Raw genomic sequence first — 14797 nt, 5'->3', positions numbered from 1 at the left:
CAAGGTAACATAGGAGGCTAACTTTAGAATATAGGTTCTAACAACTTGTGATCTTAAACATCAAGAAGTGTACAGTGCTGCCCAAGTGGAATTCAAACTAAAACAACACTCAAGTCTGCAATAAAATCTTACTCCTGCGAAGTGATGCAAAACATTCCTGCTTGCTGAAATTAAAGGGACTGCATAGACTCCTGGTTTGTTTTTGGCCCCTGCTTTGCCTGTGCCCAAGGACATGCTCAGCCCCCTCCAGCTCTCCAGTCCTGCTCACAGGCCCCCACTGCAGTGACTTCTCTGGACTGTGACTCCTTTCTCCAGGTTCCACCTGACCCCCACCCTGCAGAGGAACTGAGACGGTAGAGGCCAGACAAGCTCAAGGCTCCCACACCCTCCTCCCACACATCAGCACCAAGAAACTGAGATGTTTGGGCTTCTCACTTCCTGCCAGGTGTTGGGTTACACACCAGATAGGCACCTCTTATCGCTTAAAGCTCCCAACTCAGCTCGGGCTGTGATTAGGCAGTGATTGCAAATGGGTACTAGGGGTATTTTGGGGGGTGATGGAATGTTCTAAAAGTTAGACTATAGTGATGGTGGTGCAATTCTAAATTTACTAAAAATCATCGAAGTTATACTTAATGAGTCAGTTTGATGGTATATATGTTATACTTCAATAAAGCTGCTATAAAAAGTGAAGGCCACAAATGAATATTTCTCTGATCTTACTTTCACCTTTGTGCTATAGAGACTTTTAAATTCTTTGAGGCAAGAATGGCTAGAGGCTCCTGACCTCCTCACTTAGCTGGACCCCGGCTTCCCGGGAGAAGACAGAGTCATCACTAGAAGCCTCATATTTGGGGACCGTTCAAATCCAGGATTACACTATGTATTACTTGGGCAGGATGCTTGTCCTCCTGAATTTTTGTTTTTGAGTGGTCGGAGGATGAGACAATACGAGGGTGAGTGAAGCACCTGTCACGGAGCCTAACAGAGTCTGTGCTCCTTAGCTGAGTACCGTGGCTACTCCGAAGCTCAGCGGGGAGGGTTTTTCCTGAGGGCTCTAGCATTCTCTCACTTCCTTTGCGTTTATGTGCTGTCTCCCAGCCCCTGCCCAGTCCTTGTCATTTCATCCAGGGACGTGAAACAGCCTCTACTAATCTTCCCTCCCTCACCTCTGCCCTGGTTATTATCTTCAACATAGGCCGTACAGTGATTTTTCTAGGTCATGCTGCTCTCTAAAAAATCTTACAACCTGCTAATGGTTATACCATGGGTCCCAAGCCCTGAGTGTGGCCCTAAGCCCCGCAAGGTAATTGGGTCTTATAGCCTCATCTCCTCCTCTTACTCCCCTTTTGTCTCAAGTACTCATAATCAGAGCTGCTTACTAACCATTTTTCTGGCCTTCTATGAAAAGTTAATTTCTATTTTCTACTCTTCCCTCCACCTAGGAATCCCTTGAACAATTCCCTTTGTCATCTGAGTCTCAATTTTGTCCCATATGAGTTGGGGTTTATGATTTTCACTTCTCAGAATTGTTTGAGGATAATAATGATAGATATGATCATCACAATAATAATAAGAGTCAAAAGTAACAGTTATAATTGCTAATAGCTATTCAGCACCTGCTATGTGTCAGATAGTTTCTTAAGCAATTTTTTTTTTGGTACTGGGGATTGAACTCAGGACCTTGTGCTTGTGAGGCAGGCACAGTGCCACTGAGCTAAATCCGCAAGCCCCTCTTAAGCAATTTATACAATTTATCCCATTTAATTAAATTAGACACTGTTATGATTTGTATTTTATTATAGGAGTCTCAGATCATTTAAACATCAGGGCCAACACTCCAATCTAAATCTGTGCAAAACAAAGACTCATTCTCTAAGTCTACTATAGAGTAGGTGTTTAATGAATTCTCTTTTTTCTCTCTTCATTATCTTTCATAGTCTCTTGTTTAAGTTCTAGCTGAGGCACAGTCCTTATTCTCTCTTTCTCTCTCTGATGGTGTTGTTGAATAGAACCCAGGGCTTTGTGCATGCTAGGTAAGTATTCTACCACTGAGCTATGTCCTCAGCTCCAGCAACTCACTTTCTTGGAAACTAACTGGAATTTCTTGAGAAGTACATTAATTTCTTCCAAGGGCAACAACCCTATGACCTAATTACCTTGCACTAGGCCTATTTAGAGTTTCCATCACTTCTCAACATATCCACACTGGGGACCAAGCTTTCAGCACACAACACTTTAGGGGACACATTCAAACCATATCTAACCCATAGCCCAAGCCAAATTTCTGACATTATATGAAAAAATAAAGATTAAATATAAATCTATAAAGATCACAAAACCCTACTATGATCTAAAGTGGCTGCAGATGGGAGTATTGTCATCTAGAGTGACCAGCGAAAACCTTTCCAAGGGGAGGCATTTGAGATGAGGGAGTGAGTGGTAGGAGATGTCCGTGGAAAGATGGGTAGGAAGAGCTTTATAGGAAAATCAAGGACAAATGCTAAGTCCCTGATGAGTGAACAGGATTGGCAAGTTCAAGATTCAGAAAGATGTACATGTGTGTATCCTTGTCAGAAAGCTGAGAATATTTTTTTAAAAAATTAAATGTTTCTTGACATATGTTTATGTGTTAATTAATTATCTAATTCCTTTGTGGTTCTCAAAAAGCCAAACAGCTTTAATTCCCATTTCCTCACCAGGAGGGAGAGCATCCTCTGGCCAAGGTGCTGGCCAGTTTCCCACACGCCCATCTTGTGCTATGTTAACACATCTGCTACACATTGTCCCTTGGCCTGGCTGACCTTGTACAAGTCCCTTCCTGTTCTAATTCATTGTCTGTGGCTCTGCTGATAAAAGGAGGCTCATACCCACTGCAAGGAACTCTATTTCTAAACTTTGCAGCTGAGCCACCACTTTCTCCCAGACCCTATGAGCCATGAAGCTTCTTTTTCTGTTTCTTGCCATCCTTCTGGCAATGGAACCAGTGATGTCAGGTAACTTGGGATCTCACAAAGGTCTGGGATTCTGGCATCTACCCTTCCCTCTCCCCCCTCACTGGAGGCAGCATCCCAGCCTTTGCTCATTTCATGCAGCTTTGGGAGGCTTTCTCGGGATCATATCACATTAACGTTTCTCCCTGATTCTTTTTTGCTAACTGATGGGATGATAGGTGTTTGAAATAGCTGGCATTTAAGGGGAGGGGTGGCATCCTGGTGGGTGCATGAGAGAGCTTGAGGCTGAGGGATTGGGTGCAAGTTGGGGACTTATTGGGGATTAGATTGAAGGCTGGGGGTGAGTTTGGATGGGAGGAACCTTGGGGTTAGAGTGATTGGGGGCACATTAGGGTGAGCTGGAGGTGAGGAGCTGGGATTTGCTGATGGTATGAGGCAAGTTGGAGAAGGGAAAGGATTTTGGTTTGGGTGAAACTGGTGTTGGGCATTAAACTTGGCATGAGTTCAGGATGGGAGTTATTGTCCAGTGGTGCAGGGTGCTTGGGTTCACATTATTGATGGCTGAGAGTTGTGATTGGCAACTTCATTAGATTTGGGTTTGGCTTGGAGTTGGGGTTCAGGGGCCATTGAGTTGAGTAAGGCTGGGAGTTGGCTAGGTTTTGAGTTTGCACTTGGTCAAGAAAGGCTGCAGGTGGGGTTGTGGCTGGAGCTGAGGTTGGTTGGGCTTCTGTTACAGAGTCAAGTTCTTCATAAGGAGTAGGGTCAGTTGTAATGTGAGTCTCTTCCATTTCCCAATTTAAAAAAAAATTCTTAAGTTCTCTTATTGGTACATTTTAGGTATACCATACATTTACATTTATCATTGGGTGTTTGTACCTGTGCATGATGTATCTTGACTCTTATTTTTTTCCCCATTACCTGTGCGCCCTTCACCCCCTCCATCCTTCCCTATTTACATAGAATTCATTTCCATTTTTTTCTTTTCTCATAATTTTTCCTTTCCCTTCTTTCCTTTCCCCTTCCCCTCCCTTCACCTGTACCTCTTTGGACCTTTTTTCCTATTTCAAATTATCAATTATTCATTTCAGGCTGGTGCAACCACTGTAGAAATCAATATGGAGATACCTCAAAGAACTAGGACTAGAGGTCCCATTTGACCCCGCTATTCCCCTGCTGGGGATCTTCCCCAAAGAATTAAAAGAATCACACCACAGTGATATATGTCCACCCATATTTATAGCAGCACAGTTTGTAATAGCTAAAGCTTGGAAACAGCCCAAGTGCCCATCACCCGGAAACTGGATAAAGAAGATGTGGGTTTTTTAAAAAATAAAATGGAGTACTACTCAGCCATAAAGAATGAGAAGCTAGAGTCATTTATAGCTAAATAGATGCATATCGAGACCATACTCTTAAGTGAAATAAATAGGACACACATGTGTAAATACTAAAGAGTTTCTCTAGTGTGAGAAACTGAAAGTGTAAATAAGGGTTAAAATCATTTCCCAATGGTATAGTTGGACATTGTCCTTTTTCCACCATTTCCGAGCTCTTTCATTTGGTGAGAACTTCATTAGCATCCAAATTGATTCCAAAGTAAGAAGTAGGAAGTTGGGGAATAAGAAGACAGAAGGGTGGAAAGTCTTTCCTGAAAACTTTGAAATTTCCAGTTGGAACAATTGTCTCCTTTCTTTTCCCTCTCAATGTCTTTTCTTGTTTTTCTTGGGACCGGGTCCGCCGTTACTTATTGAGTCCTCTCTCTCCCCTTCCCACCCCTACTCCCCTATTGCTTCCCTGCTTCCTCTTGTGTCTCCACATTAGTGACTAACATCTACTTAATGGTTGTTCCTGTGCCTGAAATACAGTGTTGGATGGATGGACACTGCCAGCTGGTGTGCAGAGATGATGAAGACAGCACCATACACAGTTGAAATTGAAAATGGTCCTGTGTCCTTAACCAGCATTTAACAATCCAGCTGATAACAATTGATGGAGATCTTGGCTAGACCACTCCTATAATGTCCATGTGATTCAGGGCAAGAAAGAAAAATAGAAATCACAGATAGAAATGACTTAGTGTCAGGTTCCTTTGTTTCCACATTTCATTAAACTCACAAATATATTTCTTGTGTCTGTCAGTCAAAATGAATCGAGGGTGGGAGTTGGCAGGACAAAGTTAAGTAGTGGTAGAGAGGGGTCATTAGGACTGGCCCTAGCAAAGGGGAGAAGAATACAGGGTTTTTTGTTTGTTTGTTTTGTGTGTGTGTGGTATTGGGCATTGAATTTAGAACTTGTGAAGCAATATCATTGAGCAATATCCCTAGCTTTTAAAAATTTTTCTTATTTTGAGACAGGGTCTTGCTAAATTGCCCTGGCTGGTCTTGAACTTGTGATCCTCCTGTTCCAGTCTTCTCAGTTGCTGGGATTACAAGAGTGCACCACTATGCCCAGCTACAATTTTAGTTTTCAAGATGGTTCCTCATATGCCAACCCTACAAGGGGTTGCACTGGGGAAACTAATGTGTGGGGGAGCAGTAAGATTTAAAGGCACTTCAGGTACACAGAAAGGTGCATAGAAAGGTGGGAGAATCTTTGGGCTGGGATAACTGGTCCATCTTGTAGTGAATGGGCCCAGGATGGAGAGGGATGAATGGGGTACTGGGTAAAGCCCAAATCTTGGGTTTCCTGGAAAGTCAGCTCAAATGCTTCCTCATTCTCTGAAGCCCACAGCTTCAGGGTCAGAAGGTTCCCATGTGCTAAAAAAGATAAAGCGTGCAAATCTACCCATTTCCATATCAATATATGAATTTTTTCATTATTCATTTTTACATTTTTTATGGATTAATTTACTCATTCATTTATCTCCAGTCTGCTAGAGACTGTACATAAACTAGCAGACTGTGTATAAAAGTCTCAGAACTTTAGCTTCCCCATCTGGAAAACTAGAAAATAGTATTATCTATCTCAGGATAAAGGTAAGAATGAAATGAAATAATGCACAGTGTCCAGTACTATTGAGAACCCCTGAAACATTACCTGAAACCTCTGCAGTTGGCTCCAGTCTCCTGCTCAGTGATGCAAGCCTGAGGAAAAAAGCTAAAAGACAAAACTTAGAGTGACAGAAAGCAGGACACCAAGATGGCCAATGCTGCTTTAACAAAAGGTTCAGGCCCATCCAAGCCACTGATTTTTATTAATAATCAGTTGGGTAAAGGCAAGCCACATGTGAGGGTGGGACTACGTTCGAGGATGCACAGTCTCATGGTTACTATGGAAATTAATGTAAGCAAGGCTCATAAAGGACAAGACAAAGCATTCTTGAATTAGGAACAGAATAAACAAAATATATGGTTGTAATTAGAACAACCTGTCCTCCTAGTAAGAAGGTTTTAGTTGTGGGAATGGAATTTGGGTGTGAGTTACTCTGACCTTGGCACATAGGCTTTGGCTTGACTCACTTCTATAAACCAGCCAACTGTGGGGTTAACTCTTTATATCCTGCTTTGGGCATAATCAATATTGTGGACCCCCCCACCCCAATGTACATAGTAAGCCCTTGATAAATTTTAGCTGATGCAGTTGTTTATTGATTTATTCAGGCATTTACTGAATATGTGCTGCATGCTTTCTGGCTGTGCTAGACTCTATTGAGACAGAAGGCTATCTCATTTCAACATATAATTTAGCCTGGGGGAAGACTAACTCATGGGAAACATTTAAAAATCCTAGAGAAATCTCTAGGGAATCTAGAAAACCTGGGTGTCTTCCCAGGCTTTAGTATCTCAAATCTTATTCTTAGGGCTTCATTTGTCCAAAACAGTCCCCCCACCCCGAATTATATTGCCTGTGGGTGAGTTCAGGACCTGGGGGCTCCATAAAGCACCAAAAATGGCACTGAGATGAGCAGGAGTCCACTCCTATCCAGGAAGATACTTTGCTTTCAATTCAATATTTTTCTGTTTAGATCCTAGAAAGAGAAATCCCTCTCCTGATCCTGATTCTATTCCAGGGCTCCTCTGGCTAAGACCCTCCCCATGGAGGAGGCAGGAATCATTGGGATGGGAGGGACATACCTCTTGTCCCAAGCTTGTGACTGCCCTCTCCAATCTCTGGACTTCTCTGTGAGTACTGGAACCTGAGATTGCCTACCCAAAAGGCCCACTGTGCCTGCTTCCATGCGCTTGTCCCCAAGGTCCTCCCCTGGAAGGTAGGTCTAACTGGGTGTTCACCCCTAGACAGGAGAAGAGTCAAGGACATGCCTGTTTGCAAATGGGCAGAGCTTGGATGTTCAGGCTGGAGTGTCCACATCTGTGTGCATGTGGCTCCTTCCAGCTGGGGACAGGGCTTGGGATGTTAGAGAAGGGGTCCTGGGCCAGCTGCCCCCTGCTGCCTGGTTTCTGCACCAACTCTGAGAAATCCAAGAATTTATAAATTATAATCTGATCTCTCTTGTCAGTACAAAGGACTATTTCACAGAAGGGGATAGAATGTATTTTATTTGCCTCCTTCATTAGCTTGAATCCTAACATTTAAGTATTCTGATGTACATATGATACACGACCCTCCACTTGCCTTCCTCTCCCAGATTTTGATCTCACCTTTGTAGATCATCTCTCTTTTCCCAACTGAGTTCTGATTGGGTTCACAAACTCACTTTTAAGAAGTTATGCTATGTACCATGTTATTGTGTAATTGTTTGAGTTACTGTCTCCCTCCTGCCAATCCTCCAACCAGGCACATATTAAGTGGAAAACCTTAGGAGCTCAGCCAAGATCTTATTTACAGCTATCTGGTTAGTGTTAAGCCCAGTACTTTGCACAGAGGCTAATATTTAAAGTATTTCTTGATTGATTGATGAATGATGGGTTCACAAGTGACAGCATGAATGGATTTGGTGTGGGCACAGAAGGACGAGGTTGGAATCCTTTGAGTTTAGGGGAACAGAAGACCTCTGCAGAGAAGGGTGCAGAGGAGTTCCTAGGTCTCGCTCAAGTCTTTGGGTCTTTCTGTTCCTCAGTTAGCTTGCTCTTGAAACACACAGGCTTCACAGGGTGGAAGGTGGTGCAGGGAAGGCCCAGGGCTCCCTAACGCTTGAGGCCTGGCATTGATACTTTCACAAACAGGAGTTCATCCTCCACAAATTCATGCATTAGGAATACTTGTCTCCTCACTTGGCCAATACCATTTATTAAGAACCTCCTCTGTGCCTAACTCTGGGTACCCAGAGGCAACTGCTGGGGTGAGGAAGGGGTTCAGATCTCTTCACTGAGCCACAAGAAGTTTTCAGATGACACTTACCCATGTGCCTGAATCTCTGGGCATGTGAAATTTTGAAAATTCCCTCAGATTATTCCTTTGGAAGATAAGGCACCACCCTCAACAATTCCTTCATTCTTCAATGCCCTCAGTGCTGGGAGGGTCCAGGAGAACTTTTCTTATTTTCCCATTTCACAGATGGAGAAATTGAGGCTCAAGGGAGGAAAAGTGAGCCACACTCATAGTTAGAGACAATGCAGGGATCAATAGTGGTTCTTTGCTGGCTTTTGGAGAGTGGGCTGAGGGAACATTGAACATGGTATTAAGTAGATGTGGGTAAAACAGAGAGTAGTGGCATTGAGTGACATGGAGTCAACAGGTGGATGGGTATGAGGGGAAAAAAAGCCCCTGACAAAAGTCTTGGAGTTAGTTTGAGCATTTGTGAAATCCCTTTCTGGGATGCTGTGGCCTCTCTCCATCCTCTTCAGGCTGGATTCACCATCTCAGATGTCCTGTTCTGCCCATCCTTCTTTCTAATGCATATTGGCGCTTTTCCTCAAGGAAAATGAGAAGGGACCTCATCTCCAGAGGATGTGACAGAAAGGGATGTGGCTTTGGCCTTTGTATTTTTAAGGCTTCTTTGGCTCTCTCTTTCCCTCCTGGTGGGACAACCTGGGGGATGCCAAGGATGGATAGAGAGTATGCCTGTCTGTGGAGAAGGCTGGCATGGCAGGTGTAGAAGGATTTTGATCCCAAAGGTGGAAGACCAGGCCTCTCCCTGTCCTGGACCGTTCATGGGACTGATGAGCAGCCTGCTGATGTACTGTTCAGCCTCTGCTTTGCATGCCAGCACCTGGAATCTAAACCACATATACTGAGGATTCATTTTCTCTTCTTGCCCAGATCCCAAAGGGGTAAAAATATTTGCTTAGGCAACACAAATGTCCTAGACAAAAGCAATGGAGTGCACCATTTTTATTTATGCAAGGACCAAGATTTTCATGCTGTGTATATAAGTACACATTTGATTTTGTGTTAAACCCAGTTGGATGTAGAGGACCATTTTGTGCCAGGTGCCAAGTTTAAGATCTGACAATATTAGGTGCTAACAATCATTCATGGAATGGGTGAGAGGACTTGTAATGGCAGTTTTTAAAGTTTGGGCTCAACAGTGAAGACAACCCAGAACCCAGCTGTCATTATCCAGGGAGTCACCAATCTCTCCTCAAAATAAAGTCCTACCAGGTAGACAGGCAATATGGTACATGAGAAAGGGCAGATTGCTTGTGAATGAGTCCTCTCTCTGCCTCTAGCAGCCAGGGAGGCTTTGCCAGCATAATCTCTCTCTCTTTCCTCAGCTTAATAAGGCAAGAAATGGAACAAAGGCATTCACTTCAAAGGACTATAATAAAGACTAGATGGATATATATCAAGTGGCTCACAGTAGATGCTCAGCAAATGGTAATGATCATTTTAAAATTTTTCTTTCTAGTCAAAGGATAATTTTTATTTTGGAGACCTCAATTCCAAGGAGGAGTAATAATAATGCTGTTATGGCTGGTGTCTAGATGTCCCCTCCAAAGCCTCATGTTGTCATAGGTGGGGGCATTTGCAGAGGTGGCTGTATCTAGAGTGTGTGATGCTGGGATTAAGTGTGTGTGATTGCTAAATTACTCCACTGATGGGTTTGGCATAATTCTGGGTGTGGATAATGGGAAGGCCCATCCTGGTGTAAGTGCTACCCCCACAAGTGTGTGTAGCCTGGATAAAATACAAGACAGAAAGAGGGCTGCTATCTCTTGCTTGCTTCACTACTTCACTGTTTTGCTGCCTTCTGCCTACCATGGACTATTTCTTCTCTGTGATGCACCTTTGCCATGCCACCCTTCTTTGAAGCCAGCCAATTAGAACTGAAACCACTACAAACTGTGAACTACAACAAACTTTTCCTCCTTTAATTTAATTTAAAGCCATCTTGTTTCAGCTACAAGAAAAATAATGAAGACAAATGCTAATGGATAACATTTCTTAGGGCTGCATGAATAGCTCAGTGGTAGAGCACTTGCCTAGCACAAGACCCTAGATTTGATCCCAAGCAAAAACCAAAAATGGGAAACATTTTTTAAATGCTTACTACAGACTAGCAACCATGTTTCTGGTTCTTATGTGTGTACAGCCTGCATCCCCCACCAAAACCCCCAAAACAAACAAACAAAAAGAACATTCTACCACTGAAGGACTACTATTGGTCAAATTTGATGGGAATATATTTCATACCCCAGCACTTGGTGCTAACCTGCCTGCTCTGGCACTGTCATGGGCAGGGAAAAGGGGCCTTTTCCCTGATACTTCCAGGAGGCATGGAAGCCCAGTTTCTCCACGTGGCTTCCTCTGACATGGAGGTGGGAGGGGCCAGGTGGCTCCTCATTACTGCAGAGTACTGGTGGGAGTCCCAGGTCCCAGATCTGCCTCCTCTGGTACTGCCCTGGCTGGGACTGGTGTTCTGTTCCCCATGTGCTCTTTAGTAGCACTGTGGGCCCTGGCAGCCTGTAAATTGTTGCATGATGGTAAAAGTCTTTACTCTCCACTAGGTCTCTTTTGTCACCAACCCATCAGGGAAATGGAAAGATGCCTTCCTCCTACCAGGCGGGGGACACTGAGGCTGCTTATGTGATTTCTATTGACCTTCTGAGGTGGTGATGGCCTCATGACTACCCAGCATGACAAAAGCCCAAGCTGGGCTCAGAGTGTGGCCAAGGGGCTCGGACTGAGCAGGGCTTTCCTTACCAGTGGATTGTGTAGAATACACCGCCAGTCTCTTGTCTTCTATTCACCATGGCTTCTTCTGATATTCAGGTGAAAGAACTGGAGAAACGTGCTTCAGGCCAGGCTTTTGAGCTGATTCTCAGCCCTCAGTCAAAAGAATCTGTCCCAGATTTCCCCCTTTCTCCTCCAAAGAAGAAGGATCTTTCCCTGGAGGAAATTCGGAAGAAATTAGAAGTTGCAGAAGAAAGATGCAAGTCCCATGAAGCTGAAGTCTTGAAGCAGCTTGCTGAGAAACGAGACCATGAGAAAGAAGTGCTTCAAAAAGCAATAGAAGAGAACAACTTCAGTAAAATGGCGGAAGAGAAACTGACCCACAAAATGGAAGCTAACAAAGAAAACCGAGAGGCACAAATGGCTGCCAAACTGGAGCGTTTGCGAGAGAAGGATAAACACATTGAAGAAGTACGGAAGAACAAAGATTCCAAAGATCCTGCTGATGAAACTGAAGCTGACTAATTTGTTCGGAGAACTGACTTTCTCCCCGTCCCCTTCCTAAATATCCAAAGACTGTACTGGCCAGTGTCATTTTATTTTTTCTCTCCTGACAAATATTCTAGAAGCTGATGGTAGGACTGTATAGGTAGATCCAAACTGTAAGATGTTGTTTTAGGGGTTAAAGGGGAGAAACTAAAAGTGTTTTACTCTTTTTCTAAAGTATTGGTCTTTCTAATGTAGCTATTTTTCTTGTTGCGTCTTTTCTACTTCAGTATACTTGGTGTACTGGGTTAATGGCTAGTACTGTATTGGCTCTGTGAAAAAACATGTTTGTGAAAAGAGTATGTAGTGGCTTCTTTTAAATTGTTAGATGCTGAATATCTGTTCATTTTTCAATCCCAATTCTGTCCCAATTTTACCAGATGCTACTGTACTTGAATGGTTAATAAAACTGCACAGTGCTGTTGGTGGCAGTGAAAAAAAAAAAAAGCCCAAGCTGCCATTCAGTGCTCTCTGATACCACCATAGGAGGCTGTACCTTCTCATGGCTTGGGAAGAGCAGAAGTCTAGGCTCTCTACTCAGCCATTTTTTTTTTTTTTTGGTACCAGGGATCAAACTCGGGACCTTGTGCTTGTGAGGCAGGTGGCAGAACCACTGAGCTAAATCCCCGGCCCCAGGCATTTTTGATGGAGGTGGCAGTGGGGCTATAGCTTTTTCTGTGGTCTTTGACTGCAGCAGAGTGATCACTGTTTGACTGGTCCCTATTGCTATGCTGTCCCTTTCCTTGCCCTTTGGCTACAGAGAACAGACTTAAAAAAAAAATCTCTGCAACTATTTGTGTTTCCAGATTTTCAGCTTTTCCACCACCAGTCTGGGATACACAAAGCAAAAACAAACCAAAGGATCCTTATTTACATTTTCAGTTTTTCACACCAGAGAAACTATTCGGTATTTACACGTGTGTCTTATTTATTTCACTTAAGAGTATGGCCTTAATGTGCATCCATTTAGCTATAAATGAAATAGGAAGAAAAGGTCCAAAGGGGAAGGGGAGGTGGGAGGGGTAGGGGAAAGGAAAGAAGGGAAGAGAATAAACATGAGATAAGGAAAAAATGGAAACAAAGTCTTTGGAAATAGGGAGGGGTGGAGAGGTTGAAGGGAGGGCAGGGGAATGGAGAAAAAATAAGAACCAAGATTCGTCACATAAAGGTACAAGATCCCAATGATGAAAGTCATCATATTGTATACCTAAAATGAACCAATAAACTAAACGGAAGAAAAATGAAAAAAATAACACCAAAGAAATTTGTGATTGTCATTCTTTGAGGTTTCTGCCTGGTCTGCCTTCTTTTCTTCACCTTACAGGGTATTCTTACATTTCTTTATGTATAATGCTCAGGGTTTTAAACTCTACTTAGAAGGACAAGCACAGAAAAGGGCACTGACTCCATTTTTTTGGAAGTGGAAGTTGCCATCATCCTTTAGGTTTTTACTGTACTCCCCAACTCACCCTACCTCTCTTACTGCTAAGTGGAAACTGATTAGTATTATTGTTATTTTTTTCTGGCCAGGAAAACATCCCATCCTTCGATGCATGGGCAACATTGGAGTCTGTAGACCCTCCTGCAAAAAGAATGAGCAGCCCTACTACTACTGCAGAAATTATCAACCATGCTGCCTCCAGTCCTACGTGAGGATAAGCATCACCGGAGCAGAGGGAAATAATGATTGGTCTTATGGGAACCACTGGCCCAAGATACCTTGAATGCTGGCCACCACAATCCTCAAACCTTCTGGGAACACAGAGCTGCTGTTAATCCCCCTGATTAAAATTCATGCACTTGCCACCCTTGTCTGTCTTTTATTCACTGGAAACCACAGTGAGAGACTGGGTTCTGCATGGTGAGATGTCTCTACTGCAGCCTGTGGCAGAGATCTGGAGTGATGAGCAAAAGGACTAGACCAGCCAGTGAAGATGAGGGGAGAAAGCAGTGGACACTAATAAGGGAAGGCTGAAGGGATCATGCAGAGCTATGGAGGACTCAGAAGAGGAGCAGAACAAGTGGGATGGATGTGTAGAGCAGTGGGCAGAAAACTTGTAGACAAAATTGGCTTAGTTCACAGAGGAACTTCCTAACCAACAGAACTGTTGTAGTGTGGAATAAGTTGTCTTATCAAAGTTTCAGGTTGTGGGTTGGGGTTCAAGTGGATGATTATTGCAAAAAGAACTTGAATATTACCTGCTGTTGTTGTTCATGGTTATTAAGATCCTTTCATTCCTGAAAATCCAGAAGGCTTATTCCCACAATTACAACCAACACCAGATTTTAACATAAAATTGTAATTTTATTTTTATATCTTACTTCCCACTAATATCTTATTTCTTTCTCCTTTAGTTGCAAATTTTGTCAACAGGAGATTATTTACCGATGGCCATTAACTTTCTCTGTCCTCTGACTCTCTCCAACTCATTATAATTTGCTTTTGCTCTGATTATTCTACAGAACTGACTCTGATCCAAGTGACCAGTGGATCACCTTTCAGAAAATTTTGGGATATTGTTCTACTTGTATCCTATTCTGCCTCTCGGTAGCATTTCCACCATAGCTTATTCCTTCCTTAAAAACCTTAACTTCCTTGGGTTCTGTGACTTTGTTCTTTGTTTTCCTAACTTTTAGGCCTCTCTTCCTCCTTTATCTATGGGGCTTCTTCTTTCATTTGTCCTCTTGCAGTCCTCTGAGGTTACTCTTCTTTTCTGAGAATTAAAAATTAAAAATCCTCCATATTTCCAGGAAAAAGCTGTTAATTCTACAGCTATGATAACAAGTGAAAAAAAAGTCTCTTAAAATCTTTTTGCTGAGCAATGAAAACTTTCTTGAGTGAACACACCTCTAACAACACATTGTCAATGACAGAATTATGCTTTGAAATGACTTTTCAATGATCTCTGAATCCCACACACACCATGATTGACCCATTCCTACATCTGTAACCAACACAACCTCATGTTATATATGCTGAACACTTTGCTTTGCTTAATGAGCCCATGCCTGGCCAGTATGGCTCTCCTAAACTTAAGGAAGCAATTATTTTAGCATTTTGGGTTTAGAATTGAGCAATATTTTCATCTTTCGATAATAATCTTTCCTCCTTTCCTGTGCTGCTGTCCATCCTCCATCCTCTCATACAACAAAGCTTAAGATCTAGAGAAAAATGCTTGTTCTAAACCTGTGTTTCAGAAAGGATGTTGGTCTAAGAACCCAGGTGGTGTTCTCATTGAACATAGTTTTTAAAAACTTCACTAAATACAACAAAATGTCTTAAG

At 42.9% G+C, this 14797-nt stretch overlaps 1 protein-coding gene and 1 pseudogene across 2 annotated transcripts; both read left to right on the top strand.

The window, feature by feature from the left end:
- The first annotated feature begins 2845 nt into the window (after positions 1-2845).
- On the top strand, positions 2846-13317 carry LOC101717384 (beta-defensin 119). Of its 2 annotated transcripts, none has more exons than XM_004840608.4 (2): positions 2846-2996; positions 13044-13317. In XM_004840608.4, the coding sequence occupies exons 1-2, from the start codon at positions 2939-2941 to the stop codon at positions 13235-13237; spliced, it is 252 nt and encodes an 83-aa protein (XP_004840665.1). In that variant the 5' UTR covers positions 2846-2938; the 3' UTR covers positions 13238-13317. The 2 variants fall into 2 exon arrangements, with proteins under 2 accessions (XP_004840665.1, XP_004840666.1); XM_004840609.4 differs by lacking the exon at positions 2846-2996 and adding an exon at positions 9118-9671.
- Positions 10933-11937, top strand: LOC101717033 (stathmin pseudogene; annotated as a pseudogene).
- Positions 13318-14797: the final 1480 nt, after the last annotated feature.

The sequence above is a fragment of the Heterocephalus glaber genome, unplaced genomic scaffold (assembly GCF_053883595.1).
Source record: "Heterocephalus glaber isolate CG9 unplaced genomic scaffold, H.glaber_assembly_v1.0 deba00001532, whole genome shotgun sequence".
Taxonomy (NCBI): Eukaryota; Metazoa; Chordata; class Mammalia; order Rodentia; family Bathyergidae; genus Heterocephalus; species Heterocephalus glaber.
Note: the sequence above shows the minus strand (reverse complement) of the source record. Positions and strands in the feature narration are given on the sequence as shown.